This window comes from Drosophila miranda, chromosome 3 (assembly GCF_003369915.1).
Source record: "Drosophila miranda strain MSH22 chromosome 3, D.miranda_PacBio2.1, whole genome shotgun sequence".
NCBI lineage: Eukaryota > Metazoa > Arthropoda > Insecta > Diptera > Drosophilidae > Drosophila > Drosophila miranda.
The window spans coordinates 8,956,029-8,983,658 of record NC_046676.1 but is presented as its reverse complement, the minus strand read 5'-3'; the positions used below and the strand labels follow the sequence as shown (position 1 = coordinate 8,983,658).

The window sequence follows — 27,630 nt, the reverse complement described above, 5'->3', positions numbered from 1 at the left end:
GCCTCAACCTGTTCGCGCATCATTCGCTCCAACGAACCTCGAAACCCGACGCGTTGCAGTTGATCGCATCAAAGTGCTCCTTTGTGTACAAGTGATTTTATTGCCCGCGGAATAGACCAAATGAATCTCATTCCTGCCGTAGAGAATCCCTATTGAGTTAAAACATTCTCAAAAATAAATATTGCCAATCGAAACGAAAAATAAAGCTTTTTAAATCGAGCCATAGTACGCATAGTCCATGTGCTCCAAGGCTTTGGTGAGTAGAATAATATTTCAAAAATTCTTGGCACAGAAAAGCAATCAAAAATTTGAAGAAAAAAAATATACGACAATGCAAGCAACGAATTGTGGATCCCCAAACACGAGAATGCTTTTCTCTTTGTTCTTGACATTTCTGATTATTAGTTCCATTTTGGAAAGAGTGAAGTGGAAGAAACCTCCTTCTAGAGTTTCCGTATCCATGTCCCCATAATTGTACTGTCTGGACTCAACGTGTTGCCTACATTTCGGGGCGGAGGCAAGTAACATGAGATCCGTCTCCGCTCGCTCCGGCTCGGCCGTATGTATGCAAACAGCAATTGAATTAATGCCATGAGCCAAGCGACATGTTGACCATATTCACAGCTGTATACACACTCTCGCACAAGCAGAGAGGGTGGGTTTCAAAATTGGAAATTAACAAAAACCCAAAAGCAAAAAGCGCAGGCACAAATTTAGCTGAAAATCTAGTAAAAAGTACAAGAGTTGAAGGCAATTTCTGGTAGCAGAGGCATTAGATACCCTTAAAGATGTGTACATTGTGTAAATGGCAACTATGTGATATAGTGACATACGATAATGGCGGATCCGCTTTGTATAATACGTACCGACAATAAAAAAAAGAATTCGGATTTCCTCCGCCTCTTCCTAGCCCACATTTGATCAAAGTCATAATACCTTCTGCTTAGGGTATAACATGCAAAATGGATCACTGTGAAATTCACAGTGTGAATGTGTGTCCCTGCTCATAGCGGCTCGTTCTGCTGTGGCATGCTGCAAGCGAATTAGTGTTGCCACTCGACACTTTGTCCAGGCACCGAATCTGGGCTGAAAGGATGTCGGCCGCCCGTGGGACAACTAGAAACTGACAGCCGGCCATCACAGTGGCAGCTACGGAGAGGCGAATGGTGAGATGCAACAAGAAAAACCCGCTTGCACTTTTCTTTCAAGTGCAGTATGGTGCCGTGCCACCACCCACCCCGGTGGCACACCCATTTTTTGAGAATGCTTAACGTGTCACTTGCCTGGCATCTCGGCCAGCTGCAAAAATATGCAAATTAGACATCAAAAATGCCTTAATGAAAATTCCGCCTGTGGCAGTAGAACAAAAAGACATGAGATGGGAAATTCTTCACACTTTTTCCCCACTAATGTATATATCTTGCTCTTCTTGGTCCACTTTCCATGCCCTGTCCATCCAGAAATTTTGCGTCTTTTTCTACAGCTGAATGGATTTGACAGTTATCAAACAAACTGTGGCACCAAACTATCTTTGCAATGGCATAGTTTCGGACATAGAAATCGCCTCAAAAGCCAGATGTTGTTTCAGTTCTTTTGATATTTTCTTGAACCAAATTTATGTTTTATGTTAAGTGTTATTTTATGTTATTTTCCCGCTGAATTTTGTTCGGTTTTCATCGCTTATATTCTGATTAACTTAACGAACTATAGCGAAACGAAATACATCCGCTGGCGCAGGGAAATTAAATAAATTTTGCAATTAAAAGTTGCACTCTTTCGAAAACATTTGTCATAGTAAATAAACGTAAATTAAGTTTATTTTTATTTTTTTTTTCTCTATTTACCCCTGGGTCGTGCCACTCTTTCACCCACACCGCATTTCATTCCGCTGCCAAACAACAACAAACAAACCAAACAACAAACAGTTCTGTTGTGGCTGCGCTTCCGACGACCGACCAACCGACATCCCTTGTTGTCCTTTTGTACAGTTTTGCTGTTACCCTTTCAAGGGGTATTTTTATTACTATTCGAATATAATCCCAATGCGAATGATTCTGTTAAGATGCAATGGTATCTAAGGAGTATCCAAGAGTTCCGCAGAATCTACTGTTAAATCAGAAGTAAAATAATCCAAACAATCTCCAAAACTAGTATTTGAAAATGAATTTGGTTATTTCTATTACCGATTGAGATTAACATCGGAGTGCGACTTTGCAAGAGTGTTCAATGCCTCGGCTCGCCTCAGTTGCTCCCAATTTGATTGTTTTTGTTTTTACTTCATTTCGTTTGCTAAATAAGCAGGAAGCACCGCTGTTCAAGGCAGGGAAGGGTATGAGCATGAGCATGGGAGTTTCAGGGAGGCCAAGTGCCGCTTCCGCTGGAACTGAAACTGAAACAGAAACTGGATCTGAAGCTGTAACTGAAACTGAAACTCTTCATGTTGTTTTAATTACTTTCTGATTTATTTAGCACGCCAACAATGGGACACAACCGACTCGCATAACATCGCACTCGCTCCGTCCACATTATTGACTCTAATTAGTGGCCCTGTCACCTGATGGCAGGCGGGCGGAGGAGCAGAACAAAAACAGGATCTCTGCTCTGTCTAATGGAACATGAGCGCGCATAAAATGTTGCCAAATTGCAGTCGGGCAAACAGCCAAATTATATTTACATTATTTAAGTGCGGTGCGAAAATTTTCAACTAAAATCCAGCCCATAGGCATAGGCAGATGCAACAAAAACAGCAAACAGAAACTACAGTACAACAACTGCCATAGTTTTCACACAGAATTAAATAAGCTGCTCCTTTGCGCAGAAATTTGTTTGTCGTTTCAGGTCATTTCTGAGCCTGACCAGAAATTAGAGCAGAATTTTCATTGTTTGTAATTTCGGTCGTGCGTGTTGTGCAGCCTTTCATTATATCTAACTGCGCGGTGTGGGGACTAGGGGCCACAGGAGATTGTCCAGGACCTGGTCAATATAAAATACCCCTTGCTTCTTACAGAAAATTCAGACAAAAACGATTTCATATTCATATGTATCGATTGTAGGGTCGAAAATGCTTTCATCTTTCTGTTGCAAACATTTCCACAAATACAATGCACCCGTGTACACCAAGAGCATCGAGTATTAACATCATTTCGCATTATAGCCGAAAATGAATGGTCTACATTCGACACGGGTAATCTGTGTTGTTCGTTTTGGCCATGTTCACTAGCCACTCGATATGCCAAACATTTTGAGATGAATCAGTCTTCAAGTCAATTTTGCATTTACATATGTTTCGACTCAAGGTCTCGGATTTGTTGGCCTAAAAGAAAATCAAATTGAAACAAAATAACATGAAATTCCAAACATTTTCATGACATTTGCATTTATTTCAGAAAATATGCATCATGTCCTTGACGTGTTTCTCAGAGTTTTAAAAAGGGAATGACACGTCTGAAGAGAGGCGAGATTTTCTTAATTGTATATATCTACCTGTATATTTATAATGTTATTATACTTGCTATTTCTACCTACGGTTAAAAAGACATTTGTTGTGGAGCCTTTAAAATATTCCAAAAACAACGAAACCCGAAATTTAGTTGAAGGGAAGATATTCAGTGCTATAGAGCTTATCGTATAGCTAAATTCTTTAATTTTTAAATTTTCGGATTTTGCAGAGCACTTTGGCTTTCGCCTAGGCGATCAAGTGCATTGCCAGCTCCTAGCTGCCGCACAGATGTGGTGTTCTGACCTGGATCAGCCCATTTCCAAATTGTAGTTCAGTTTACACAACTCCTGGTATAATATAATTAAAAATATTTATATTTACCTGCAGTCGCTCGCTCCCTCGCTCGGATACTAAGTTAATTTACACCGCAAATAGCTTTTTGCGGTTTCCATGACAATAATGCTAATTAAATGAAACATAGGTGCAGGTGCCCCTACTTCTTCTGCGGTAAACCCAGCACTTTGTGGCAAGCAGCCTTAAAATAATAACCAACCGAGTAGCTGCTCCTGCTCTGCCCTCTCCCCACTCAAAACTCGAAACTGGCCCCAAAAAAATTACATATTGCATGCGTACTCTAAAATTAATTGGAATGCAAATGCAGTTGAGGGAAAAGAGCTGCAATTAAATTGCGCAGGACCTCACAGTCAAGTGACGGTGGGTCCCTTCCTCGCATCGGGACTGCAATTATACAAACTAATGCCGTTTAATTAAGTTCACACGTGCCACAATTAAATCTTCGGCGCTAATTGATGAACGTGTTTCCAGGGGTCTACACTCATACACAAATGTATGTGGAGAACATTCGTTGCTTTACTTTTTCATACCCTTTACTCAGGGAATACTCTTGGGGCAGTAAGTATATGTTGCAAAAAGCGCTTTGCATCCGAAAAAGTATATATGGTACCTTATTCTCGATCAGCATCAGCATTTTTCCCACCTTTTCCTCACAAAAGGCTCTCAAGTGGGGGTATCTTCTATTCCGTACGGCAGTGCTATTATTATTGTTCAAACTTGTTTTTGTTTTTTTTTAACGTAGAACAATCTCACGTAGTAGTCAGCAAAACGGCAAACAAATAATCCGGAGAGTGAGTGGCAGAAGGTGTGGACGCGTGGCTGGGGGAATCGTTCGTGTTGGGAAATCATAAATAGTTTCTGGCCCCACCAGAATGTATCCCTTCCGAATTAGGCTAAACTGGATTTTGCTTACACGCATTGCCGTGCCGAACATTTGGCACCCGCCGTTCCCGCCCGTTACCGCCCCTCTGCCCTGATTTGGACGGGGCGTGCCATGTTGAGTTACTGCCTTCGTTACGGATTGGTCAGAAATTCCAAAATTATTTAGCAAATTAACAGGCTGACAAGTCAACTGTGCATGCATTTGGAAGTGGCTGACGTGGGTCCCCGGCTATGTGACCAGATTGCCAAGAGCCAAGAGCCGGAAAACTTATGGATTGCCGGCACGCAGAGCATTTCCAATTGCTTACCTTGGCCAAGGACAAGGATGCGGCGAGTGGCGGCAGGTCAACGACTAGCCATTAAAGTAATTCTCTTACGAGTACGAGTATTGTTTGCCTTAGGTATTTTGGCTTTCAGTCTCGCTTCCCCTCCTGTTGCACGCTGCAGTGTCCAAATATTTTTGTTGAGTCTCAGACCGCAGGACAAACACAAAGACAACACATAGCCAGAAGTTTGTAACATTTTATTGTGTGTATGTGCCAGCTTATTGTCTTGTTAAAGCCAGCTTAGAGGAGAGCCAAACTCCGCAATGGAGTGGTCGTTGGAGCGGGAGAATTGTTTGTGGCATCGAGGCCTCATAATGAAGTAGCTTGTTAATAAATAAATAAATTGGACTGCATCACAGGCTGAATGAACTCATTTGCATTCAGTGATTCGCAAAAATAACACGCACGTGGTAATACGATTTTTCACAGAACTGTAATTAAAGCCGGCACCGAGACCGAGGCTGCAGTCGAGACAGAAAAGAAGTTCGTGAATCCTGGCCAACTGCCTCAAGTGCTGCACTTGATATAATTTGCCGCCAGAAGCTCGTATATCAGACAGCAGCAGGAGCAGCTTTCGGTTGCTCTCTCTCTGTCTCTGTCTCTCTCTCTCTCTCTGAATTCGACAACTCAGCGAACTGAATGGGGAAGGCGGCAAAATATGAGGTCCTGGAGAGACTATACGGGTGCCAGTAGGAGTGGCCTGCGCAACGAGGTCAACGACAGGGATAGAGCTGCCAAACTGGGGGGCAGACTTCAAGTGTGGCTGGGACTGTGCCTCCAGCGGTGCCCGTGTCTCTGTCTAGTGGCCAGCACTCGTGGATAATAAAACAATTAAGCGCAAAGTCAACATGGCCGGCCAAAAAAAGTTGACTCCGCCAGTCGACCTGGCACGCCCCCCTTCTGCCCACACAGCAATCGAAATAGGAATCGAAAATTCCGCACTCCCATTTGAATGCAATGCCACATGCGGCTTTCTGCCGCTGCCATGGGGCGTATACTTAATCAAATGCATTGCAAGCACCGCCAGCAGCACACCACAAAATGGAACGATGCCCAGTGGGCGGATGGGTTAGGACACAACGCAAACGTTTAATGGGAATTTATGGCTGGACATTATGCATCAGGCCTCTTCGGTTCCATTTGGCCCTTCGCTGTGCACAGTTGGATAAAAAAAACCCCAATAGATGTGATGTTCTATAGCTATTTACAAGAATTTGGACATCTTTTAAATGTAGATTCTACCAGAAACAAACTCGTCTCTTTCGCAATTTTGGATGACTACCACTACACTCCTGTACCCCTACCATCCTACCATCCTGCAGTCTGAGTGCTCTGAGTGTGGGCTTTCAAGATCCTTTCCCACCCCATCACATCACAACACATCCAGCACCAAACCAGCTCCCAGGTTTCTGCGCACTTTTGATGGCGCGTAACGGTATTTGTGCGGCTTGAATACATCTCGCCTTGAGTGACGTTATCCGTGGAAAGTTCCTCCACAAAGTGAGGGCTCCAGTTTCCTGCCGGGCCATTGAAAGGATGTAGCTGTTACGTTGCCTCGTGTTCACTTCATAATCGTGACGAGGCAACGCCAACTTGAATAATTGCTGTCAGGGTGTGAAAGGAAGAAGCTCGTCAGCATCTACTTAACTATCGCTTACATAAGCTGTCGGTGGGTCCATCGATCTATGCCCCCTGCCATAGACAACACTCAACTATCCCATCCCCCTGGTGCACTGGGGACCTTCCACAAATTCTGCGACGAGACCCCTCCTCAGTCTCAGTGGATGTTTAAATTGTTTTGGGTGCTCGTAATGAATGGTCTCCACTCAATTGTCGCGAGCGCCAGAAGCAAGTGCCACTTGAGTCGCTCTATAATTGTCTTGTAAACAGGGGGTCCACTCCTACTTCACCTCCTGCTTATCCGTTGCAGCTCTGGACATATGAGAGTTATTGTTCCGACTCCAGTTTCTGCTCAAGCGATCAAGAACATATGCCCCAGGACGTTGGACCTCATCGTTGTCGTTCGCTCAACCATAAAATAAAAGATAATCATTATTTTTCTAAGATTGAACATAAATTCTTCGCAGGCGCGCTCTACCATCAAATGTGGCACACATTGTGGGAGTTACGGGGGGTGTTGGGATGGGTGAAATGCTTCCCCGGAAATGCATCAAAATTCGTTGGGCTCCTTACCCACTGGCCGTATCTGTGTCTGCTCAACGGAAGTGCGCTAGCGCACAGGAAAAGGAATAAAGTACGCAGCGTAGGATACCCACAGAAACACACAACCCGACACAGATACACATGCCACATGCCACATTTTCGCACAGATACACGCACACGCACAGGCACAGGCACAGACACACAATCGCACAGGATGCAGCGGTAGCCCGTGGCCGGGCAGGCGGACAGGACATGTGAGTGCGGGCAGGAGAGTGCTCGGGCGTTAAGAAAAGCAACGCCTGCAGCGGCTATATATGAAAAGCCCGGATGCAGCTCATTTCACTTGGCCAAGCAACAAAATGCAGGCGGCGGACTGGCATCCTACCCCGCGAGAGAAGATCCAGAGCGGCAGAGGCGTGAGGCGAGAAAGATGATGCATTGCCGGGTTGATTTAATAAATTTTCAAATATTTATCCGCAAAATATTTTTCAGTAGCCGAGGATGAAAGTCAATTTAATAAACTGTTAAACAAAGTGCTTGGGCAAAATGGAAATTGTTCTTGCGCCACGAAATGAATCGGGAATACATATATACTCTAGGGAAAACGAACCTTTAGGATTGTAAATTGTTTGTATTTGTTTGAAGGTTTAGATGTTTTAAACATCTTTCTAAAATATTATATGTTCTATGGATAATATATTTATACCCCAATCAGTTGTCAATCAGTTGATTCATCAAACATGCCACATGCCTCATTCTGTTGTAAGGGTATTCAAGAGGCGCGTTAAGTGTTGCCAAAGTATTGCGTAATGTGTGTTGGGGAGCCGCCCCACGTACATACATATTTGTATATACTTATCCGTGCTTTCCTTGGTTCGACGTCTTCCATTAAAACTTAAAAAAAGTTCGCTCCCTTAATTAAATGTCGTATAAAATGAAAGCTTGCAACATTTTCCAACCACAAAAATAAAAGGATCCTTGGGTGCACGAACCCCCTTGTCACCCTCTTCACTTTCCACTCGCTTTCTTCACTTCTGCTACCCACCTCCCACACATCCTGCATCCTGAGTACACCCCATCGGCATGTGGTGCCTGTCGAAGTGATTAAATTGAGCAACCATTAAAATAAATATGGCGACAAATGGTTCAAGGGTGCTCTCAGAAAGCGGAGTGGAGACACCACTCCCCCAATTCATTAAGCGAGAGAGAGGAAGTAGGGAAAGAGGAGGGAGGAGTAATGATGTTTGGCCCTGACTCTCCATCGCCAAATTATGCGAAAACGTGTAAATGATGTGCGCCGTCTGTCGCGACTCACTTTTTCCCTCCAACACTTTTTAATAACTCTGATGGGGGCAGAGAATGAATGAAGAACTGGGGGAAGGCAATGGGGAGCGAAAGTCAGGCTAATTGAAATCAATTTGCCAGCCAATCGACTGACCCTCATGCAGATCATTAGGCCAGGTCGAAAGGAGCAGCAGTATCAGCCTCAGCAGGTTGAGTGGCAGCAGGCTGCATGAGTGCGACCACAACAGATTCTTGACCACTTGATGAGCATTCAGCCACGGTCTGAAATGGAATCTCACCCACCCTCTCATTGCCCCCACTCTCTCGTCCCCCTATCTCTGTGAGTTTTCTCTATCACAGCATGGCGTTGTCTCTGCCTCTTGAAAGCGACAAGCGGCCTTGTTGAGTGTTGGCCAAACTGTCATTTTGAGTGGGCGGTGACTGCCTCTTTGGCTGCCTTCTGTCCGGGTCCTGGCAATCAGACTAAAAGCACCTGGCCTGGTCCCCGTCCTTATCCTGGGTCTGGGCCCTAAGCTGTGCTTATTTCTTTGCCACGGCCCACGACAGTAGTGGCCAAAAGGCAAAGGAGCAGGCACAGAATGGAAAGCATTCTTGCAGCACTTTGGTCCATTTCTTGGACCCGTAAATCTTTCCGCACACTTTAGCAATTTATACATAACCGCCGGCATTTATTGTCACTTTAAGCTCCGACCTGACACCGATCCCACTGTCCTCTGCCCCCAGCCTCCCTTCACTTTCAACCCCCTCACGTTTGCTATTTACATTCGCGGCAGCGGTAACAATTTTTTGTTCTTCCATTTATTTTTCTGCTGCTTCATGATGCCGCTGCCCGATAAAGTCAACTTATTCATTTGCAGCCTGCGGCTGTCCGAGACCAAAACTTTATGCCACCCCACCGAAACCCCTCTTCCCGAAACACCCTCCGCAGCAAGTGTCACGTTGCAGACTTATTAGCGTGTCTCCGGCCAGATAAAATGGGGGAAGCAACGAGGAGAATGGAGATTAAATAATGCTCCCTGGCTAGGTGGAATAGACACGGTGGCGAAATGCCACGGAATACGGGATGTGCACTCGAAAAAAACAATGTAGGGCCCCAAAACTAATGGATTTTGTGTAGATTTTTTCTAAAATAAAAGAAAACTTCTAAGACAATTTTTTCGCTGAGTGCACGGAGTGGAGTGTCATTTGCCAGTCGCATTTGAGAACAGTTTCGGTAGCATATTTGTCTTGAATATTTATCAAATTGCTCATACGTATGGTGGGCCCGACTCTGGCTGGCTTTTCTGTGATTTATAAGAGCGGTGGCAGGGACTATGCCACAGGGGCGGACAGTGGCGAGGCATTGGAGAGAGGGCATGCTTGATGAATTACTGCCCGTAATGATACATCATTATGTTGAACTAATTGTGGGGCTGGCCCACACAGTCCGTCATTTCGAAAAGTCAATTACCATTGCACACGAGCCGGCGTCTCTGTCGCTGTCTCTTTCGTTCTTCCTCTGTGAATCATAAATTAGAGCCTCATCCGATCGAATGAAACTTTCATCAATTGATTATTGGCTCTGGCTCAAGCCATATATCAAAATCACGCCAAGGTCTCTCTCGGGGCGGGGAGGCCAGCAGATGTCACATTTAATTGGATTTTCACATGGCCTTTTGTTCATCGGAGGCATCGGGGTTGCCTGCCCTAATAAGCTATTAAATAACGTCTAAAGCGAAAGTTCCCCATCCTTAGCGGGGACACCTCTTCGGCACCTCCTTCGACACCCACCTCCCCAGCATTCGGCACAGCACATAAATAACACAAGGACTTCCGTTTGCCATAAAAGTGACGCGCCGCGTGGCCAAAAGGCAAAATGGCGCCCAGAATTGCCGATGACAACATTTCCGTTCCTGGGAAAGCGATTCATAACGGATTCGCACTCTGAGCCGCCGCCAGGGCAAATCGTAAATTTCAATCAATCCTCAATCCCAGCCAAAATCCCGCTCATTCACTCCTTAGCCGTGGGTGGTGGGGGGTGGAGAGGTTTCCGAAGGAATGACAAACATGCGAGTGTTGCCAGATGAGATTTAATTGCCAGTGTTGCCAGGGTCAAAAATGTGCACACCAGCCCCCAGAAAGTTCGCGACTATTGCCCAGCACTGTAACTCGTAAATCATTAAAACTTCTCACATAAAAATGGGCAAAACGAACGCATCACTAATAGCTGTCCTTGTTACGCCCCTTTACTAGAGGCCAGGGTAATCGAAAAACTTTTGCCGAATCATTCCGAGAATGTTCCAAAAATGCGTTTCACAGCACAAGGAAAAACCCCCGAAACCAGGACTAGACAACGCTGCAAGATTTAGGCCTGAAATTGTGACTAATTACACTTGCGGCTTAAAGATTAAAGAAACCCTGTTTCGTATTTTCGCTCAAGCCAGACGTTAGAAGGCTGATGAAGGCTTCAACTCTCAATTTATATGCAGATAATAATGAAGAGACCGGCGCTGATTATACGAACTTAACAAGCATTACCGATTCCCATTTCGTGTACAGTACGTGCACAGGTACGCCATCAAGAGGAAAACCCAACAATCAGAGCTACAATAATATTCAAGTTAATTAGCGGACATCAATCATGCTTTTATTTACTTTATTTGACTGCAAAAACAAATTCACGGGCATAGAGCGGGAGATTGCTAATTAATGAACATCAGTTGATTAAAAATAATGAAACACGGGGCCAATACGATACGATTTATATCTGCCCAGTTTATGATGATTGAATTTCCCCCAATAACCAATCGGGCAAACCGAAATTTATGTTCGCGGTCCTCTTGTTCGCTTGCCCAACGGTATTGGTGATGGTTTATTTCCATGGTTACAAAATTAAATTTGATACGGAAATGTTCAGGGTTTAATTATCATACATTTGCTCTAATTTGTATTTGATTCGCTTAAACATTCTACTAAGCAAATGTGAATATCAAACAATTGTGCGGTAAATGTGGCTGCTTAATGAAAGCGACCTCAAATTGTAATTATTCTGTCGTTAATTTTAAATTATTCTTTTGGATCACAATCAAATATGGCAATAGAAGTTGGTAAACAACGCGAATGATTCGGTTGAATCGGTGTACAACAGTTTCCATTGAACAATGACATCTTTCATGCCAATAGATTCTACTAATCTTAATAAAAAAAAAATATAACTCACAGCCGTCAGTAGTAGAATGTGAAGTTGAACGACAGTTGTTACCAGTCACGCGGGACTCCTTCTCTTCAATTGTTGCCTCATATTGAAGGACAATTTTTGTACTTGAGCAAAGATATAAGAAAATGGGAAAAATTCTTGATTTTCAAAGCAACTCTCAACGGAACGATAGCTTTCAACTCGTAAATGTATTTATGTGTTTTGTCTTTGATTTGTTTTTAATGCGACTCTCGCTGCCCCTGCAAAAGGGAACGGGAAGCAATAAAATATTTGTCGGTCAGTGTCAACATTACGGAGAGAGCCAAAGGGGGACACACGTTTCAGTGATAACCAAATTTGAGATGGGAAATAGCCAGCGAGTGAAAGAGAATAAATTTATATTGAAAAATATATATACTCGCATGTACAGTCATGTATAGGGCTTTTATGCCTAAATGTCCCTGCATGCGCTGGAATGTGCAATATAAACTTTTATGCCATCGCCAAAAACACAGTTTTTATTTACCGCCACTTGACCTTTTTCAATTTTTGTTCCCCGTTCGGTGTACGGAGTATCTTTACGGACAAACGGAACGTAAAACGTGTTTGAGGCCCAGTCCAGGCCTCAGTTATTTCCGACTCTTCCTTTCCCGTTTTTGTGCGTATGTGTTTGGTTATCAGAACATAAAAGGTTTGTATGACAAAAAAGCCAATATGGATAACATTGTGAATGGGAGCTGGGTACGCACTATAGAGTACTCTATCTGTCGCTCAATTCATTTCATATTTTGAATGAAACGTGAAGCTTTTTATAAACCTTTGAACAACGAAAGTGTATCTCCATATGAGTTATTAAATTGTTAAATTGTCAGAATGCCGTGGTGGTTACCCCTTAGGTTATGTTTCCTCATAGCATTAGAGCTAATGTGGATATACCACAGAGTATCCGATTTTTACCACCACCTCTGCGTATGCGCAATGCTCGTGGGTTGGTTTGCTGTTGTGGATGCAATCAACGCGGTGTCAGCATTTCAACTCGGCGCCATTCAAAAATGGAAATTAATTTTTCAGCCATGACAAGGCAATTAATTGTATGTCCGTGCCGCCGGTTGTTGTTGTTGGTGCTTTCCCTTTTGGCTAAAACTAGATTTTTTACACTTTCATGTACGCAAATGTGTGTAAATCAAAATAAATGTTGCCAAATCACGAACTTAATTTAAATGTCACGACGGGAGGAGCGCTGACAGCTGTAGCGCTACAGCGCTACAGAGTAGAATCAGTATAGTATCGTTACTGTGCGTTCTTTATAGTAGCAGCCTCTTAAAGAATTCTTGCTGCAGCTGTTGCCAGATCGAAAGGGAAACGAGGCGGCTCGAACATCTCTCCTTAATGTCCTCTTTCATTGCGTTTATTTATGCATTACGAATTACTTGGAATCTGTGGCAGTTGTCGCTCCCCGACGGCCATCCGCCACTCACCATCCGCCATTCGCCCCATTCGCCATTGCCCGGCATCCGGCATCAGTTATCGCCATTTTTCTTTCGCTTACCCAGAGAACTGCACGCGCCATTTTCGCAGCCGTTGGATAAAGGGGAAATCGAAATTAAACTGTCCGAAAGGCTGCGGACCAGCACAATTTACGAGCACTCGCGTGCTAAACGTGGCCCAGACAGACACAGGACGTTCTCCTCCCTCCTGCCATCTACGGCCGGAGCGAGCTGCGTGTCCTTTCATTTGGCCGCAAACATCCGCTCAGTGAAATGACTTTGTGGTTGGTTTTACATAACTCTGCGAGTGGGCCAAAGAGGCGGGAAGGGAGGCGAAAAGATTGTGCTGGACAAGGATTAAGTCCTTGCTGGGATTGCATGTGTGCATTTGATTTTTGGCTCCTTCATTGTGGATGGGATGGGGCCAACATGAATGTTAAATGCACATTTGTTTCCGGCCAACGCAAGCTCATGATTATTTTATTGAGCTGCTGCGCCCGGGATAACCTTGGAGCAGGAGGAATAACAGAGAAGCATGTCAGCCGATTTAGATTCGCAAGAGAGATGACAGTATAATAAACCTCTTGGATGGCTCTACATTCAGCAGCTCCATTCATAGTTTTGGCTGTGGCTACACATGTGGCCCAGTGGCTCGAGTCGACTCGAGTGGCTTTGCTTTCGGTTCGCTGCACGCACAAATTGCCACTCGAATGGCTGGCTTACCTACCTCTGTCCTTTATCCGCAGCGCTGTACAAGTATCTTTCCATCTTTGCGACTTTGCATCTGTTTCCCCCTACTCGTATTCGTATCCGAGCATGCACACATCTAAACATCCCTAAGCACAATATACATAGGTACTCTTGCAACTACTTTGAAGCTACTTAACTGACAATCTTGCTCATCTTGAATAACGCAATTTTTTGCGGACCCGAACCCGTTCCCTCTCCCAGCACTTATTGTATCTTCTGATTTGGGGCAGAAAAGTAAATAAAATAAAATCCACAAGTCCCTTGCCAAAAACTTGAGTAGAGCTCAAGTTTATCTACTCCGTACGTAGTATTATTCGATTGAGATACATACAACCACTGAAAAAATCGTTATCCTCACTCAATCTAAAGCAAATATCTGATAGAGAAAGGTCAGGCCTGTGATAAGATTCGCAGTTGGTTGCGAGCTCGTCAAATGTCCTTTCTTCTCTTCTCTTCTCTTGAGGAGATGATGCTGTTTCCTCTTCAAAAGTGATAGCGGTTACCAATGGCAGGAATGGTTATATGGATTATTTAATAATCCTACAAACAGGTGCAACCCACTAATATCCTTCGATATCTCCACATGGAGTGTGGAACATCCGTTCTAGAATGTGGACTTGAACGATAGCAGGGAAGCCTTCCACCCAAAACTAGTTCAATTTCCAGAATTTGTTTACAGGAAGATGGTCCGAGGTACGAGTTTTTCTCTGTGCATGTCACAGGCATAATTTCAAACGACTCTCCTCTGCACAAAGTTAAGAGGAAAGCAAAGGCATTCTCAGGATTTATTTGGCATGCATTCCCAACTTGATGCTTGACCAAAGCAAAGATATATTTGGAATGCATTCCGAGCTTGCGGCATAGCTGCAACCAAACACAATATATGTACCTAGATATAGATACTATTCTCGCATATGAGCAAACTTGTGCCACAATCACAGATGGCACAACACTTGGTGGCAAAGTTTCTTGCAATAACTGCACAAGTATACATAGAATGGCAATTGCAATTGCGGTTTCCAGACTAGGACATCATTAAGTAGGCCCGACCAAAGGACTTCTGTCAGAGGAAATGGTCCTCACATGACATTTATTACGGACAAACTTCGGTGGGAGGCCTGACATTAAAATTCTCATGGAGTTCGGACCAGTAATGACAACTGGAAAACTATAATTGCAGAACGTTTTTCCTGATTTTCTTTGGGTCATCTGCAGCAGCAGCAAAGTCCAGGAAGTTAGTCTTCATTTCCTCTGCTGATTGAAATTGTTTCTCTGCCTTGTGTTCTTTCCTTGCAATCTGTTTTGCTTCCCAATGATGCATGACCAGAACAAAGACATAGATATAGACACTATACTCACTTGGGGTGATAAATTGAAGCCCAAGTCCCAGAAGTTCCAAAGCAATACCAGAAAAGATTCGATGGGAGCCAGCTGCGAATATTTATATACTCGAGAATAACTCAAAGCGACTTAACTCCATCGATGATAGAGATTAAACTTTTGCTCGAACAATGTCAAAGCATCAATTTGTCCGGAGACGATGACAACGAATCAAGGGATTGGGGATAAGACCAGATGAAAAGCAATCACGGGCTATCAAGTCTCTATTGTATTGCTGAGGAAATTATGAAAATCCCACCCAGAATAGGCGAAGGCTTTTGTCGTCTTGACATATTTTAATGCGAATTTACGCCAAGGAAGATGTGCGGCGGCGGGATTGCCACTTGAGCCTGGTGGCCTCTGACAGTTGGTCAACTTTAATTTGCAGCCCTTTTGGAGGCCGACATCCTGGGCCCTTGGGAGTCGCCTGTCCTGATTCTGCCTCTTCCTTTGCCTGTTGGCAAGTTAGTGGCGCCGTCTCCCAGGCGACAGACAGCGCCTTGAATGTAATAAATAAGTGGAGATACTCGTACTCGTGCTCCCCCAATGGTGCTGGCGCGGCGTACCTCAATCAAAGCATGTGCCACACACTGGAAACAGCGGCAGCAGCAACCGAATCAGACGAAATGCGGGAATGCCCATGTTTCCCTCTATCAACAGTGTCTTCAATAATTTTTTACACACCCACACATACACCCACACACGTGAGAATGCCATGCAGACAGACAGAGAGACTTGGGTCGCTGTCATGTTATATTCCCGTTAGGCAGTTGCTGGCGCAAAGGGCAAAATTGCAAATAAGAAAGGAATAAAATAAAATGAAATAAAATATAAAAAACACTAGTACAACAAAAGAAAAATAAAGAATATGAAGTATGCGGGAGCTGCAATACCCTTTCAAATGAAATGAACGCCAAAGCTTAACTTGTATATAAAAGGTTGAAAGTACTTTACATTGGGAAAATTCGATTTGCTACGAGCACAATGTAGTTTCAGGAAGAGATAAATATCAAGATTCATTAATTAATACAAATTTAGGAAATAATCAACTACAAAAAAATCTCCTGGAAGAGGCCACCAGCCGAGCGTACCCTGCGCGAAAGAGAAATAACAGCTCCGAGTGTCATTTATCTCTCAGGGACGAAACTTTCCATCGACTTTCACTCAACACAAAAGTGCTGTAGCTATGTGTGTATGATGCTTGTGTGTTTGCGTAAGTGGGTGGGTGGGCGTGTGCCTGTGGTGCTGTGGAGATGTGGAGCTGACAAACTCTTTGCATATTTTGGCCGCCTCACTCGCCGCTCTCAGCACCCACTCATAGGGTGTGAGCCAAATTGATTTGACAAATATTTTGCTTGGCGTTTATTACATTTTTTTTCGTTGGCCTCAGCGCCAGCTCTGGCCTCGGAGCCGTCGAGGGTTGGAGGGCCTTTTCAGGCTTTAACCCCGTCATCGATGGCAGGGATTACGACGCACGCTATGGCAACAATTTCAATATGCTCCTGCTCCTGATCTGCTCCTCAGTTCTGGAGGGCGCTACACGATAGATGACACAATAAAGCAGCTGAAATTCCTTACGCTGCCACAAACACATGCTTTGGGGCCACATTTAAATATACAGCTGTGCATTGATTGCATTGTTGCACATGTTGCACATGCCTCGCATGCACATACACCAGCACAACCACACTCGCCCACGGCCTATTCCTTTAGGTACTGCATCAATCAATATGGAAACAAAAGCAGACCACCAAACATACAGGAATTCCGGAAAGCCACTTCCAACTGTGACGCTAATATTCGATGCTTCGGAGCAAGTTACGTTTTAATTAAGGGCTTGGAATTGGAAGCGCATTTATGCAATTAATGGACTTATGGAAGATTCATGGCATCTGATTTAGAATCTGCTAGATAACCTAAGGAAGAGCCAATTAAAGAACACTGAACGGGAAACAAAATTACGCAATGATGGGCCAAAGAAAGAACACTGAAAAGTGAACAATAATAGAGTACAGAAAGTAGTTTTTCCTTTACAAAAATACATGTGGGTTGTGTGGGTTGGTTGCGCAGTTATACTTTCATTGTACTTGCACATTGCGGAATGCTTTGTGCCTATTGTTCCTTGTTCGATTTCAGAAATTCTGTATGAATTCTCGAATAGAAATGCAAGTACCATCGACTCTCGTTTTCAGAGCATACATTTCAGGATTCTTGTCTCCGGTTTGAATGAAAACAATATGAACTCAAAAGCATAATTTTCGGAAAAATGCGTTGTCATTCAAAGGTATGTCTGTTACTCTGGCATGAATAAATCTGCAGTAGAAAAATATCTATTAGATCCCGATGAAATATCGCTTACACTATACTTTCATGATGGTGTTGAGTATCTGCCGGGGTTTATTTGGACGCAGACTCAGTTTAATTTTCACATTTTAGCCCAAAATTCACTCCTAGAGCCCCGGGCAGACAAAGGCAGACAAGCTGCGCTGCAACCGAATAAACCATTTACAAATACGAGTAGTATTCGAGCAAATATAGCCGATTGGCATTCCATTTGAATGAGCTGCATGGAGCGTCGGTCTAAAGCTTAAGGCAATTGTTTGAGTCCATTGAGATGCCGTTGATGGATAGGATTCAAATGGCCAGAGGCCTGGGATCACGTAATGCACTTCCCCAGAAACCACTGGGCCACAAAAACGAGGCAGCAAATAAGGCAGTGGCCAAAGTCAGCCACTAATTGCCACATTAAAGCTCCTTTTGGTTGCCACTGTGTGTGATAGGAGCAGTAGGAGCAGCCCCGAAGCAACATCCAAAGGATCAAAGTCTCTGCTAAAATACTGAGGTCACCTCACCCCTGCATCTGCTCACCTTTCTATCCCTCCATACGTGCCTCCATTTAGTTGCGCTTACAGGGACTGGGGCGACTTTAATCGGGAGCTTTTTTGTGGCATGACCAGAGTGGAAAAGGAAGAGCTATGAGGAGATGACTCGCCTGTTTTAGATATGGGATTAACAGTCCGCAGAACTGCCAATCTGGTGGTTGCCGGAGTTTGAACGTAGCATCCCACATGGCAGGCGCAGATGATTTTTGCGTATCGTATGCGTTGGGGCAACGCCAAGGCCAAAGGTATTGCCAACGGCAACGCCTGTGATGACTTTTAATTGAAAAGCAGAACCGGGGAAATGTTGTTAACTGCTCGCCACCGCAACATGCAACAAAATGATACATGGCCAAAACTAGCAACAAGCCAATTTGTGGCTGGCGATAACTTTAAAATTGGCAAAGTTTTGCGATTAATTAAAATCGCTTCATGCCATTGATGAAACAATAACGAAAAAACTAATATTTGACAATTGCCAATAATCGCCAGACAGCAGCATGTATCCGATGCAGCAAATTGCCTGTGGCAGAGGGTGCATGCAACAGCAACAGAAACAGCGACAGCAGTAGCAGCTGCAACAACAGAATGGAATCAGCAACAGAATCGGCAACCAGAGGAGAGAGCAACAATTAAAACAAATCGAAAAGATAAAAGTGCTGTTTGTACGATGTTGCTGCTGCTGTTCGATGCTTTTTGTTGCCGCAGCGGACGAAAAATCTAGAATCCATGAACCGACAATGGGATATCCTAAGACCTGCCTTTCTTTCGCTTCTTCAATAAGCATTCAAGTGATAGTTGGTGGGTCGACAGATAAAGGCAATATCTATAGCTCTAAATAACAATAGAGCTCAACTTTGGTGCCTAATAGCTCCTCGAGGCCCCGATATCTCCGAAGATAAGCCCAGATCTAATATATTACACCATCACCATCACACCCACGGACTCAACGATTAAAGGGTATCAAAACTTCCAACCACAGATACACACCACTACAGGCATGCAAATCGATGCACCCGTCCCTTGCTCTCTATCTCTCTATCCATGTGCTCCTGGTTGTTTGTGCCCATTTTTGTACCCTTGCAAGGACAAACTTTTATTTCGAACAATTGCCGCCGTGCAGACAAATTGAATTGAAAACTGGGAATGTAACAAATTATGCAATATATATGAGTCATAAGCACACACTCCCAGTCACATAAGGGGTGCGACATGTCTGTGCACATGCACTCTCGACAGGTGCCCAGTCGAACGCCGAACGAGGTCTGCTGTTTGATTGCAAAAATATAATTAAATGGCAACATAGGGGCTACGCAGGGGTTAGTGCAGAGGATGAACAAAAATCCCACTCAAAAAAGAGCTATTAAATATAAACGAAAAACGAGGGGGAACGTTGTGAGTTTCTGCTGCGACCGCAACTCTACATTTATACCCGATACATAGTCAGTATGGCCACATTGAGCGAATTTTTCAAATACACTTGTGCAGGTTCGATATCACAGGAGTGTGGATACCAAATTTGGTTGCTCTAGGTCTTATAGTCTCTGAGATCTAGGCGCTCACTTTTTGCAATAGGCAAAGCCGACCATGAAACGTGTGTGTTAGAGAAAGACAGAGCGAAAAAGAATGTAATTGTTTTCATCATTCTGGCTATAATAATAATACGATCTGGCTTAGGTTCTGCAGTCTAGAAAATATAATCATTCTCTACGATTCTAAATTTTTTGTTTTCTTGTATCTTTGAAATTGTGGATGCCGCAGATTTTCGCCCTTTGTAGGGGGCGGAAGTGGGCGGGACGAAGTTTTGAAATATACTTGAAACAGTGACATATCACAGAAGTCTGTATACAAAATGTCGTTGCTCTAGCTCTAAGTCTCTCTTAGTCGCAGACAGACATGGCTCAATCGACTGGGCTATTGATGCTGATCAAGAATATATCTACTTTATGGGGTCGGAAACGCTTCCTTCTGGACGTTACACACATCCACTTTCACCACAAACCTAATATACCCCTATAGTCATTTTGGGAATCGGGTATAACAATGATTTGCATGCATAAACCCGAAAGGGTGCAAACTATTGGTAAACATTGCTCCATAAATTATGAAATTAAATTTTCAATTGCCCGCTGTAGTTTCCGCTGTATTTTTAAGTTTAGGAAAAATATATACATAAATGACCAATGATAGACCGAAAAGAAGAATGACCTGAACGAAAAATTCAGGCAAAAGTTTTGAAAGACAGAAACGGCGACACTGGAAATCATTTTTTTAAGATTTTGATGAATTAAGGCCTGTTAAGGAAGTATCCATGATGGTCAATATATTCGAAGCGATTTCCAAATACCGACATATGTACTTCAAAGGTAAACTTCCATGTTAAGGGATGGACTCCTGATATTGTAAATATCTGAAATGAGAAAGCAGATACCCATTAAAGGAGAATCCCTGCTAGGTCTATATAAAGAGAACATTAAGTGAAAGGCAGAGCCGCTTTAAGGAAAATCCAAGGGAGTACTACTATAGTCAGTTTGTATCGATCCAGATAAGCGTATCTGCAAAAACGATGCAAAATTTCATTAGAAAAAAAACCGAAAATTCTATTTAGCTGACATTTTACTATAAATAGCTAATATGTATTTAGTGGGCGAGCCGCCTCCATCAAGGCTTAAGCTGACACCGAAAGAAATTTACTTTTCCGTTAGCCTTAGCTTGACCCCGGGAAAGCAGCTTATTGACGGCAACTTTAAATCACAGAGTAGGCCGCCCCGACTAAGACAAAGCCACCTGTAAGCCCCAAAACAGATAACACACCGCCTACCGGCCTGCAGACCAGGAAATACGGAAAAACCAAGCCACAAAAAAGAAAGAAAATAATTCAATTCCATAAACACTTGTTCACACAGTTCACGCAGATCACGCGGTCGCCTCGGTAAGCCCGGCCCAGAGACTTGGCTGAAACTTCATCAACACAAATTGTGAATTCCATACAAATAGTTTGACAAACTAACTTGGCTTTTCCCGAAACAGAAACTTGGCAACAGAGCCAGGATGATGGAGGCGAGAGACTCATAGAGGGGGCGGCCCAAATGAAAGAAGTTTTGCGGTAGGCCGGGTCGTGTCGGGTCGGATCGGGTCGGGTCGAGGTCGGTTCTGGAGCGTAGGGGAGCATAAAAGAAATCTTATAAATCCAAAGCGGCAACAACACTTGCATACATCCCAGATACATACCATGTATATGTATAGCCATATAAGCACACATATAGTACTATGTAAAAACTAGATTGAGACAAAAGAACTTGTGGAGCTACAGAAATGGAAATGGAGGATGGGTGGAGGATGGTGGAGCAGAAGCAGGGGCAGGAACAGGAACTTATATGAGTATTGCCACTCGCACAGTTTTCATATCTTAGTTTTGAGCATTTCCGGCGCCAACTATTTGGTCACGTAGTGTGTGCCTCTAATGAATGCGGGGCAACTATACATACGAGTATAAGCATGTATGTACATATGAATGTACAAGTAGGATGCGCGTACCGCATATTATCGCTAAAGGTCGCACGGCGAACTCGAACTATTTGGCTTGGGGCACTCTTTCGGCCAGACTAGGCCACAGATAATCAAAGCCATCGCCCATCCCCATCCACAACAGCACCCACAGACACAGACATGTCTAAAGTCTTGCCCAAAACTTTCACCTTCTCCCATAAAGGCAGAAGAAATCAAAGAAAGTATAGAAGGAGGACAGATCTGGGTCCCCACTCAAAAACTTTTCAGCTTGTTTGGGTTCGGTTTTGGTTTTGAAATTACTCTCAACGCGCATTGATTGTCAACGTCCAAAAGGGAATTAAACTTTCTCGTCAGCCCGGAGACTCGGGAGCTTTTCCGTTTACTCAGTGGCTCGGCGGCTGTTTAAGTTTCGGCACGCAGCCGAATCAAAATCCTGCAGAGTTCTTAATCGTATTAGTGGTCGATTTTGGTCGGCCACACTGAGCTAAACATTTGATAAGCGGGAGAGGTCTGTTCGTTGAGTAAATAGAGCATAAAATGTTGGAGTATCTGCGGATCGATTAGCACGGACTGTTACGTAACCCCCTCACAATTACGAAATGCTTTGTACTTAATGCACTTATAATTGAAAAATTTCCAGAAATACTTACATACGTAATAATAATAAATCCCATTCGTAGAAACACTTATTTGCACAATTCAAGTATTAATCTCTGCTATTGTTGCATAAGCCCCATTCGATTCCATTCAAATAGCCACACAACACACAAATACATACATATGTATGTACATATTTATATACCACATCTGCATGGTGTAAAAGGCTCCTGTATTATGAATCCGTCCCCACCGTTCGCAACTGTTGACACTTTTCAGTTTATTGGCTGAGCCAAGAATTTCTTTAACATTTCCATTTGTTTTTCCATTTCCCTCTCTCTTGTATCACTCGTATCACTCTTATCTCTTTTGTTTTTTGCTTCCACACTTACAGCTGCTCCTGGCCGCCATGCTGGCTGTGCGCTGCTTTGGCAGCGGGTCTTCCAGGCGTACGCTTGCATTGGCCTGTGAGGAGGTGGATGCCACGGACGGGGACGCATTAGAAGCTGCAGTCGCGCTCGAAAACAATAGATATAGCAGTAATAACAACAACTACAACTACGCGTTTGGCGACGTTGGTGGCATTGCGGATAGCAACGACAACGAGCTGAACAATGACAACTATAACTACAACAAAGCAGTGGCCAAATGGCAGCAGCACCAGGGGCTCCTACAGCAACAGAAGCTCTACGGAAATCCCATTTACAGCATATACGACTTCAGTCGAAGCCAGCCGCAGCAACGGCAACAACCACGGCGTGAGTTTGATGATGATCCAGTGAATGCTGGCAATGACTTCCGTCTGCAATTGTCCGACTTAAATGCGGCCGTTCAAGGTGTGGGCAGGTTTGTTGTCGAGCACCACAACAGCCCGGACCAGGACAACGACAAAGACAACGACAACAGCAGCAGCAGCAGCAGCAGCGAAAACAATGCTGACAGCAACAGCCAGCCGCAACAACGGGAATTGTTGCTGGAGCGCCGGAGTCGCATCAGTCGAAGGTAAGAGCCAGTGGAAGCACAGAAATCGCAAACGAGAATTAGCACGAGTGCTGCCAATCTATGCGAATGAATGGATGTGGGATAGTCGGAATGGGTGTGTCGGGTATAGTCAATTTGTATTATCCGTGTATGAGAGAGTCAAAGTGAGTATGGAATGAGTGGGATGGTCAGTGTGTGTGTGAGTGAGTGAGATGGAATGGAATGGAACACTGTGTATGTGCACATATGTATTTACGTACATATGTACATATGTACATTTGCATGTGACTGCAGTGTCACCGAATATCATTGGAGATGAATGACGCATTGACAAATCTGTTCCTGTTCCTGCTAAATGGCAATGCAATGCCGTTATGCATGACGTAAGCGCTTAAGCTGATTCGTTGCTTTTCATCTTGCTCTCCCTCCCTTTGGCTTTTCCTCTCTGCTTTGTTCTTTTTTTTGTGTTCTTTGTTTGGACTAGCGCGATCAGGCTTAGGCGGATCATGTGATGTCTGTGCCATAGATTACGCAATCGCCCGGATGCATGCACACAAATAAAAAGGCAAAAAACGAACTTCAAAAGAAATTTGAAAGAAGACAATTGGGAAAATCCTTGCTGAGAGAAAGATATCTCTATTGAAAGATACCCTACAAAAAATATTGAGTGTTGTCCATTAAAAAGGGAGAAGAGAGAAAAGAAAGCCTGCAACAGATTGATATACATATATAAACAGATAAATAAAGTGATGAGTAGATAATTTAGATTACCTTTTCGATCAAAAAAATATGTGTTTAGGTATTTTAATTGGTTTAAAATGCAGAAACCCTTTCATGTGTCTGCTTTTTCAAAATAACATTTACCACACGGTAAAAATAACATTTTCAAACTCCCACCAGAAACTGCATAGATCGATGTCCTCCCTTTTCGTTCTCAAAGAGGCGCCACAAACATCTTTATTCCACTTATTTATTTTTTTCCATACTAATTTGAACGAGAGCAGGCTCACCTCAACAATTCCAACAAGAATTCGTTTCTAAACATTTTTGCAAACTTTGCGACAAAACTATCAAAGCCGTTGTTGCCCTCAAAAGAGCCCTTCAAAAATGCCACTGTCGCTGGTCAGAGGGGGTGGCATGGTGGCTAGGCAGTAAAGCATTGACAACGAAAGAGGAAATCCGCTGGCAGCCAACGACAGCCGCGTAACGGAGGAGCTTTGTGCCGCTTCGTGCTCAGAACAACGCCATTGGTAGCACCATCTCCGGGACCTGCAGGGCCCTGGTCTCAATCCCGAACAAAGCCGCGCAAAAAGAAAGCTAAAAAATTCATTGGCATTTGCCGCAGTTGAATGCAAAATGATGCGCTTTTGTTGGCCAGCTGGCAAAAGGGACTATGAAGGATGGCGGCGGCGGAGAAGGGATAGCGAATATCCCACGCCATGCTAATAACAAACGTCAAAAAGAATTTATTTTTTTGTTGCAGTCGCCACACAGCAGTCTAAAAACCGTCGTTTTTCCACTCCGTCGCAGTCATTTCCGCCCGCCTGCGGCATCCGTGGCGTTGGCAGCTTCTGTCGGGCAAGAGACGCGAGCGGCGTTAATTCATTGCCAAAGCTAAAATTTCCATGCATATGCAATTTCAGGGAACCAGAGGAGGGTCAGCCGGAGCTTTATGATAACGAATATGCAGCAGCTGCTGGTGCTACCTCTGATGCTGCTCCTGATGCCAATGCCGACATTGAGGGCGAGGAAGACTATGCCGTGGCGGCCGAGGATGCGGATGAGCTGAGTGAACAGCTGCCCTACGGCATTCAGAATGTGCGCAAGCGTCGCGTTCGCAGCGTTATGCCTCCCGCTCAACAGCTGCTGGCTCCTAGCCCTAACAGTGACGAGGTGAGCGCCATAATGCCCCCAGCTGAGTGCTGTTATAATCCGTATGACTATCTCTTCCGCAGGTAACCTATCAGTCGCTGTGCCCCACCAATCGAGTCACCGTCAAGCTGGAAAGCGGGGACTACCGCCCTAATCATTATGTAGAGGTCACCTGTGCTCATAACTACGCCCCGCAGCCGCCGCGGGTTCACAACTATGACTACGTCTACAGGGGCAACGATCTGCTGCGGGCCCTGCTCGCGGAGCGGGGAGAGAAGCGCGAGGTGGGTCAAAATCTAAGGTTACATAAATGAACAGCTCCTGAATGTCCCGAATCCATTGCAGATCTGCTCGGCGATAGGCTTCGCCTGCATCCAGCTCAACCGCACCATCCACCTGATCCGGCTGAACGATGCCTCCGGCTGCTGGGAATCCGAAACTCGAACGGTGCCATCCGGCTGTGAGTGCATGTGGCCCAAGCACAGCTACGGAGATATCGGCTTCTACCACCAGACACAGAAGCGGCACGGGGGCGTACGAGGACGTATCGCTCCCACCATTGACTACAGGCCAGGAGTGGGCTATCGCCAGCTGACAGTGCGAGCCCGGAGTCCCAAAGCCGGGCAGCGTAGTCGACGCGATGACTTGGGCTACGAGAGCTACGAGATGAATTAGTGGCACAGCGAGTGGCAGTACCTGTGCAGGGAGCAGGGAGCAGTGAGTGGAGGATATGCCAAGCACACTCAGAGTGTGCCCAACTGGATTTGTGGCGGCAGATTAGTAACTAAGTTGGATCCGCATAAATTATTTTCGCTTTAGTTTAGCCGTAACGGGAAGGTCCCTTAGTTAGTTCAGATAATTGTAATGAAATATTAATAAACAACTACAATGGAGCAACAACAGAGCGAGCTAATCCTTGGCGAGGCTTTGCGTGCACACAAATCAAGGGGATTATGGAAATAAAATTGCGCTTGGCATGCGGACTTACAATTAATCCAATCGCAGCGCCGCTTCACCGTCCTTAATCCGGTCTATATGCAATTCTTTATATGCCTTCGTTCCACACCTAACGTCGCCTGTCCACGGCCATCGATTCCGGCGATTTATAGCATGGCTCTCATCGTAAATTAAAAATTAAGCGCCGACAAACAAAGCAATTCCGGATATTTACATTTATATCAAATCCGTTTTCAAGGCATAAATCAATGTACAATAAATCCCCTCGTTGAAGAGGTATAATCCGAATATGCCCCGCATTGCCCTGGGCACAGCCCTGAGCTATGTGCTATGCTAACTTGTTCAACGGCTGCCCGTCCACCTGCTGCTGCAGTTTCTCTGCAATTCCAGAAATCTGTGTGTGTATCTCTGCCACGGGCTGGTTGGCATCGATTTGGTGCCAGTAGCTGGACTCCTGTTCGCAAATTCGATTGAACACCTCGGCCACTTTTTGCTGGAACTCTAGTTTCTCATAACTGCAATGAAATCGCAAAAGGTTTATGCAAGTGCAACTCATACAAGATAAAAAGATAAGATAAGAACCTACCGCTCTTCTCCGTATTTACCGCGACTCAAAAGGTTATCTGAAGCTGTTTTCAGGTAAAAAACTGCGTCGGGCTTGATGAGTCCCCGTTCCGGGGCATAGCACCAGTCAAAGTCCAATCCCTTGGCTGCGGTATAGGCCACGCCAGAGTAGGAATATCGATCCACAATCAACGTTGTGCCGGCCAAAAGCTCATTCCGGATTTTGTTCATGTACTCCCAGCGGTTCGCCGAGAACATCAAATGTATCACCTCGTCGGAAAGATCGTTGCTGTTGGCCAGGTACGAGTTTATCACCTGGCCAGTACTGGATTCCCGCTCCGGAAAGTTCATGGACAGCGTTGGAATGCCCTTCGACTTGAGAAACTCAGCTGCAATCGAAAAGTTATTGTGTGAAGCGGAAGCAAATTTCGCGAAAAGTACAACTTACCCAGGAGTCTGCTCTGTGTCGTCTTGCCGCTGCGGTCGCAGCCTTCGAAAACGAAAAGGGCTCCACGTTTACCGACGCTCATTTTGTTAGCTGTAGTGAAATCGTTCTATATTTTATTGCAATATTGAAATTTTCCAGGGCTGCACAGTCGTATGAAGGTATTTTGGCGCCAAATTTTTAGCTATTTTGCAACGATTGTTTTTCGAAATTTATCCCGAAAAATGTTAAATTACGTCACGTCATGTCATGTCATGTAAATTAATTAAAAGCTCTGTTTTAATTGTTTGTTATAAAATTTTCGGATAAAATCAGTGCTGCCAACTTTTCAACAGGAAAAAATTATATTTTTAAGCTATCAAAGGCAGGAATAATTTTTTTATTAAAGTGATATTTAGTTTTTTAATTACCTCATCTACCAAGTACAAATCCCGCACCTCGTAGTCAAGCCAGCACTTCGCATAAAAAAAAAGCCAGATCTTTAGGGAAAAAGCGAAATCGGCAGCCCTGTATAAAATGGTTCTTTTCAGCATACACCTGGTATTTTAAAGTAAAGACACCTAC

The 27,630-nt window shown here is 44.3% G+C and overlaps 2 protein-coding genes across 4 annotated transcripts; one reads left to right on the top strand and one right to left on the bottom strand.

Moving 5' to 3' along the window:
• Window positions 1-26,345, top strand: LOC108159302. 2 transcript variants are annotated; one of them, XM_033390646.1, is made up of 6 exons: window positions 1-256; window positions 22,642-23,005; window positions 23,084-23,249; window positions 24,872-25,121; window positions 25,184-25,384; window positions 25,446-26,345. In XM_033390646.1, the coding sequence occupies exons 1-6, from the start codon at window positions 239-241 to the stop codon at window positions 25,773-25,775; spliced, it is 1,329 nt and encodes a 442-aa protein (XP_033246537.1). In that variant the 5' UTR covers window positions 1-238; the 3' UTR covers window positions 25,776-26,345. The 2 variants fall into 2 exon arrangements, with proteins under 2 accessions (XP_033246537.1, XP_017147963.1); XM_017292474.2 differs by having other exon boundaries at window positions 22,642-23,249.
• LOC108159308 (thymidylate kinase) lies at window positions 26,258-27,493 on the bottom strand. Of its 2 annotated transcripts, XM_017292482.2 has the most exons (4): window positions 27,477-27,493; window positions 27,070-27,159; window positions 26,644-27,010; window positions 26,258-26,572 (listed from the first exon to the last, which is right to left on the bottom strand). In XM_017292482.2, the coding sequence occupies exons 2-4, from the start codon at window positions 27,149-27,151 to the stop codon at window positions 26,386-26,388; spliced, it is 636 nt and encodes a 211-aa protein (XP_017147971.1). In that variant the 5' UTR covers window positions 27,152-27,159; window positions 27,477-27,493; the 3' UTR covers window positions 26,258-26,385. The 2 variants fall into 2 exon arrangements, with proteins under 2 accessions (XP_017147971.1, XP_017147970.1); XM_017292481.2 differs by lacking the exon at window positions 27,477-27,493 and having other exon boundaries at window positions 27,070-27,225.
• Window positions 27,494-27,630: the final 137 nt, after the last annotated feature.